General features: G+C 36.5%; 1 protein-coding gene across 5 annotated transcripts; it reads left to right on the top strand.

The window, feature by feature from the left end:
* The first annotated feature begins 508 nt into the window (after nt 1-508).
* Nucleotides 509-5728, top strand: LOC149253102 (pyruvate decarboxylase 2). Of its 5 annotated transcripts, none has more exons than XM_089459870.1 (6): nt 509-662; nt 754-828; nt 928-1020; nt 4632-4749; nt 4907-5095; nt 5327-5728. In XM_089459870.1, exons 4-6 carry the CDS (start codon nt 4645-4647, stop codon nt 5495-5497), a joined length of 465 nt encoding a protein of 154 aa, XP_089315996.1. In that variant the 5' UTR covers nt 509-662; nt 754-828; nt 928-1020; nt 4632-4644; the 3' UTR covers nt 5498-5728. The 5 variants fall into 5 exon arrangements, 2 of the variants coding, with proteins under 2 accessions (XP_089315996.1, XP_089315995.1); XM_089459869.1 differs by having other exon boundaries at nt 510-667; XR_016267056.1 differs by lacking the exons at nt 4632-4749; nt 4907-5095; nt 5327-5728 and adding exons at nt 2059-2176; nt 2335-2523; nt 2674-2701 and having other exon boundaries at nt 517-667.
* The last annotated feature ends 396 nt before the right edge of the window (nt 5729-6124 follow it).

Genomic DNA, 6124 nt, shown 5'->3' on the forward strand with positions numbered 1-6124 from the left:
TTTTTAAAGTAGAATAGGGCGATTTGGAGGGAGCTTAAGTCCGCAACTTTAACCAAAACATAAAGGATAATATTGTTCCAAACAAAAAAGGTAAAAGGTATGTCGAAAATAAAAAAGTGATGTTAATGGGAGTGAGTATTATTAGTCCTGGGACTCTAGCGATCGATATCGTTGACGGCGCATTAATTCATTCGTTGACCATGTTTTTTTTTGCGTTATCATCGTTTAACCAATGTTTTAGAATGACAATTTTCGTCTATCAAAATTTTAACGAAGGTTTTTGGCTGGGCAAGAAAGGACCTCTTATTGCAGGCTTCGCTTATATCATTGCAAAAATGTGGTGACAAGTTATTTTTATCCAAAGTCTGGAAAATTGTGGTGACAAACATTGAACTTAGGCGCATGCAAAGTTTATTATATAGCTGCCACCTCTCACCTCTCAGGCAGCTGGCTACCACCGTCTGCCACCTCTCAGGTAGCTGGCTACCACCGCCTCTCAATTTCTTGCCACCAAACACAATATGAAATTAGTCTTTACCATCTGCGGAGGAAGGTTTCCGGTGAGACTGTTGTTGGATAGGCTTCAGAGCCGAAGTCTGCAATGGCAGGAGTGGCAGCAATGCAGCTGTTTGCTCGTTGAGCTAAATGTATGATAGACTCAGGCAAGGTTTGGATACTCAACTTAATTATTTACACGAATTATCTTCCAACAATGCCGAATCTAACTCCAGGATTCTCGTCGTCGCTATGCAGGGAGTCATTCTTTGTACTATGCACAAGTTTCAGAGATATTTTCCCTCAAGGCGTTTCAATAACATCTGACAAACGGTTTTCCGTTGATTGCAATAAAGATTTTCTTTATTTCCTACTAGTGGCTAGCTCTTCTGAATAAATTTAACTCATAGTCAACTATTTTCTCTGTTTCAGGTCCAAACCCTAATTCCCCACAACCTAGTTTTCTTTTTCCTTCCTACCGATTTGTCTTCGGAAGTAAAAGGGTTACTACTCCTCTTGTTTCAGGTGCGACTATGTATTCGACGACCTCCTTTACATTGCAAATGTTGTGGATTTCATAAAATATGATAGACTGTAGTTCTGTGGTTTAGTTCTTCTCTTGTCAGTAAAATATGAATTTTCTTAACAATGTAAACGCTGAATTCGCCTTTCCAAGGTTCGACTGTTAATTTTGTTTCTTCTTGTCTATAACCCCGCAAGGGTATTTATAACTGTAAAAGTGTTTCCCGACAAAACCCATTGCACAACACTTTCTTAATTCATGCACAACCGCATCGTTATATTTTCTTATCTGGTCGGAAATTCCACTCCGTTTCTGTATAGTTTCTGAGTTTAAGAAGTTATGTGATAAAGATTTCCTCATGCCAAGGTTTACTATTCAACTATGTCTTTCGCTTGTTTGATAAATATGGATATTTAGTTTGTAGTTTTTTTCATTAATTTTTTATCATAGATGTTTAGATATCGGATATTTCTGTATACTCTACGATATTTTCCCGGTCGGATTAAGTGTATACCTGTAATTGTATCATGTATCTTCTCAATCTCTTATAATTTAAGCACAACAATGTTCTTGTTGTTTTGTTACCTTATAACACCAAGGTTCTGCGAGACTGATTCTAGGTTGCTCGTCCCCCGCATCGACCCAGAGTCTAACCCCTAACCCCTTTCGAAAAGAAAAACATTAATTTTCTGGCCACTCTTGCCTTAAATTAATTTTCTACGCCTCAACCTTTCAACAGTGTATTATGTTCACTATTAAATGTCCAAAATGCTAAAATGTTGCTCTATTTTTTTTTGTATATTTATGTTTCACTCAAACCAGTAAAGCCTATTGGAGGATGTTCTTAATGAAGCCAATGAAGCCGAGTTTGGAAGTTCTTAATGAATAAATCATAAAACCAGTGAAATTAGTCTTTACCATCTGCGGAGGAAGGTTTCCGGTGAGACTGTTGTTGGATAGGCTTCAGAGCCGAAGTCTGCAATGGCAGGAGTGGCAGCAATGCAGCTGTTTGCTTGTTGAGCTAAATGTATGTTTGGCAGGTATGAGTTCCAAATGCAGTATGGATCGATAGGCTAGTCTGTAGGAGCAACACTGGGATATGCTCAAGCAACGCTAGAGAAGCGTTTAATATCATGCATTGGTGATGGAAGCTTTCAGGTGCAGATGCAAGGATTTTTATATAAAATTCTGTAATATTTTATTTAATGAATAACAATGAATCTGTATTTGAAATATTAAATTCCTTCCGGTTATCTGTTTTGTCCAAAAAAACAGTAAGTTTTTATCCCTAAATGTATTCTTCCTTATTTCAACAGGTGACAGTCCAGGATGTGTCTACTATGATTCGAAATGGACAGAATCCTATCATTTTTCTGATTAATAATGGAGGATATACTATAGAAGTTGAAATACATGATGGCCCATACAATGTCATAAAGAATTGGAACTACACCGGTTTAGTAGATGCCATTCATAACGGTGAAGGGAAATGCTGGACTGCCAAGGTATTTTTTTACATTATTGTAGACTTTGGGACTTACCTTTAGTTGGTCAAAACTCTGTATCAGATTGGTGATCTTAATCTACTCCTCTCTTTTTGATTCTTATCATGGCAGTTTTGTTGTTATTGTCAGCTTTTCATCGTTTTTTCTCAGCCCTAGACGGAAGACGGAAGAACAAAGATATATGCAGAGAAATTCAAACAGTTTCAAAGAGAGATACCCAAAAATTTTGCCAAATAGGTAACAATTGGTGGAGTTTGCTTTGGGTAGTTTTGTTGTTATTGTCATCTTTTCATCGTTTTTTCTCAGCCCTAGACGGAAGACGGAAGAACAAAGATATATGCAGAGAAATTCAAACAGTTTCAAAGAGAGATACCCAAAAATTTTGCCAAATACGTAACAATTGGTGGAGTTTGCTTTGGGTTGGAATCTATAATTATATCAAAATATTTTCCTGATCAACAATTGTTGACCAACATTTTGACCAGAATCTTGGTCCCATCCAAACGTTTCTGGACCTCGATCTCAATAGACCGATATTTTTTCCTTTTGATACAGAAGGTACCATTTATTTTTTCAATGAGAATAACAATTCTATGATCTGTCAGTTTCTTGCTTTTGAGCTCATCTATTGCTCTTCCCTAAATAGTTTGTCTACAATTATACGTTTATGAGAATCTCATGTGCACAATATCCTTCCTGATGGATCTACATAAATGCCTAGGCATACAATACTACTTTTTGTGACGAGTGTCTGCTATTAATGGGTGGCTATTATAATTGGATTATCTATTACGACTCATGAATGTTGAAATTATTGTTTTCTTTAAAACACTTAAAGAGTGGATTTATGAGTTTTCCATGTAAGTACACTTTTTATAGAGTCAGAATATGTCAAATTTTTGTGACAGAAAGCATTGAAAAAAGATAATGTAACATTCATTTTATTAGTTGTTGTGGCTATGGCTATCAAAAAATTAAGAGAATGACATTTTTAACATTGGAAACTTATTTTTCATGCTACAATATGAGTAGTTCTGATTTTTTTTTTTAATAGAAAGGAGGGCGTGCAATCGAATGTCCAGGTGGAGCCGGTGTAGTCGGAGCTAGGATTTCATTAAGAAATGGAGGACCAAGGCCCGACCCCGGCCTCAAGTCGGTTCTGACCTCCCGACTGCTCCAATGAGACACACTGCTCCAATATTAATAATTTATTCCCGAGGGTCTCTTGATTCTCAAATTCCGGACTTTTGGTAAACGTCCTTAGCGTTTTATATAAATAAAATTTGCGTTTGGATGGGTTTAGAAGATATATCTAGATGGGGTCCTAAAGTATTTTTTCCATAGGTACATTTTTGAATTCGTAATTGTTGCGTAGCCTTTGATTTTGCCTGGGCAGCTTCATATGAAAGGAAAGATCTTTATTACACAGAAGGTACCATTTATTTTTTCAATGAGAAAAGAAATTTTGTGACATGTCAGTTTCTTTTTTTTGAGCTCATCTATTTCTCTTCCTTAAATAGTTTGTCTACAATCATATGTCTATAAGAATCTCATGGATCTACACGAACGCATAGGAATACAATACTACCTTTTGTGATGAGTGGTTGCTATTAATGGGTGGCCATTATCACTGGATTATCAGTTATGAGTCATGACTGTTGAAATTACTGTTTTAGTTAAAATACTTAAAGAGTGAATATATGAGTTTGCCATGTAGAAGTACGCTTTTTATAGAATCGGAAGATGTCACATTATCACTGGATTATCAGTTATGAGTCATCACTGTTGAAATTACTGTTTTATTTAAAATACTTAAAGAGTGAATATATACACAATATGAAATTAGTCTTTACCATCTACGGAGGAAGGTTTCCGGTGAGACTGTTGTTGGATAGGCTTCAGAGCCGAAGTCTGCAATGGCAGGAGTGGCAGCAATGCAATGGCAGGAGTGGCAGCAATGAGTGATGAAAGAGAAATGTTTGTTCTCTGATGAGAGGGACCTACTATTATGCTGCTCTATTTGTCACTCTCATGGTGCTCTGTTCACAAGTATATTTGTCTCTATATTTGCAGTTGTTTGCTCGTTGAGCTAAATGTATGTTTGGCAGGTATGAGTTCCAAATGCAGTATGGATCGATAGGTTGGTCTGTAGGAGCAACACTGGGATATGCTCAAGCAACGCCAGAGAAGCGTTTAATATCATGCATTGGTGATGGAAGCTTTCAGGTGCAGATGCAAGGATTTTTATATAAAATTCTGTAATATTTTATTTAATGAATAACAATGAATCTGTATTTGAAATATTAAATTCCTTTGGGTTATCTGTTTTGTCCAAAAATCAGTAAGTTTTTATCCCTAAATGTATTCTTCCTTATTTCAACAGGTGACAGTCCAGGATGTGTCTACTATGATTCGAAATGGGCAGAATCCTATCATTTTTCTGATTAATAATGGAGGATATACTATAGAAGTTGAAGTACATGATGGCCCATACAATGTCATAAAGAATTGGAACTACACCGGTTTAGTAGATGCCATTCATAACGGTGAAGGGAAATGTTGGACTGCCAAGGTATTTTTTTACATTATTGTAGACTTTGGGACTTACCTTTAGTTGGTCAAAACTCTGTATCAGATTGGTGATCTTAATCTACTCCTCTCTTTTTGATTCTTATCATGGCAGTTTTGTTGTTATTGTCAGCTTTTCATCGTTTTTTCTCAGCCCTAGAAAATGCAGGATGCCTAAGTACTCTGTACCAGGTATTTGTTTTGTTATTTAACAGCACCCCTTCTTTCTGTGCAGGTTAAGACGGAAGAAGAGGTTGTAGAGGCTATTAAAACTGCCCTAGGACCCAAAAAGGATTGTTTATGCTTCATTGAAGTTATTGTACACAAGGATGATACAAGCAAAGAGTTTCTTGAGTGGGGTTCCAGAGTCTCGGCAGCAAACAGTAGGCCGCCAAATCCTCAATAGGGAGGCTTTGAAAAGACTAGCAATTGGAAACACTTTTTTGCGGCTCATGTCTGAGATGTCATTCTTTCTCTGGTCTGGTTTATAGGATCATGTTCGAATTATTTATATCTGAATTTACTTTCTTTTATCCGAGGTCAAGTTGTGGTCACAAACATAGGGCTACTTTTTGGTGACTGGTTAGCATGCTTAGTGTTTAGTGTCAAACTTAGTCGGAGCTATTTTTGCAATATAATTAAAATAACAAAATTTCTGGTTATGGATTTTTGATCTAGATGATCTGTATGCGTGAGAATCGCTGCAAAAAACACATGATTGACTGTGAGAATCGCTCCAAGTGAGGTAAGTTTAATGGTTAATGCTCATAGTCCAATATGTTACCATGTTCTTCATCTGATTCGCAAGCATACATCAACAATGTTGTTCAAACAATTGCTTTAGACATTCACTGTGCAGAGATTTCAAATAACTTGGCCATGGATTTTGATACGTCATTCTTGTTCAATTTCTTTTATATTATAATTCCTCAAGCAAAGACGACCTTACCTGAAACGCTAAGCTGTTTTAGCACGACTCTAATGGTTTTGAACAGTGCCCACATAGCGATCCATGAAAAATAAGTCATATTTT

Source organism: Pinus tabuliformis, chromosome 7 (assembly GCF_031772625.1).
Source record: "Pinus tabuliformis cultivar Carrire ecotype Pingquan chromosome 7, CPIR1, whole genome shotgun sequence".
In the NCBI taxonomy this organism is placed as follows: domain Eukaryota; kingdom Viridiplantae; phylum Streptophyta; class Pinopsida; order Pinales; family Pinaceae; genus Pinus; species Pinus tabuliformis.

Excerpts from the sequence above, each read along its gene's own strand:
- LOC149253102 (XM_089459870.1), top strand. The coding sequence starts at position 4,645 with ATGCAGTATGGATCGATAGGTTGGTCTGTAGGAGCAACACTGGGATAT. Across the intron at positions 4,750-4,906 it reads TTGGTGATGGAAGCTTTCAG|GTGACAGTCCAGGATGTGTC; the intron begins GTGCAGATGCAA and ends TTATTTCAACAG. Across the intron at positions 5,096-5,326 it reads GGAAATGTTGGACTGCCAAG|GTTAAGACGGAAGAAGAGGT; the intron begins GTATTTTTTTAC and ends CTTTCTGTGCAG.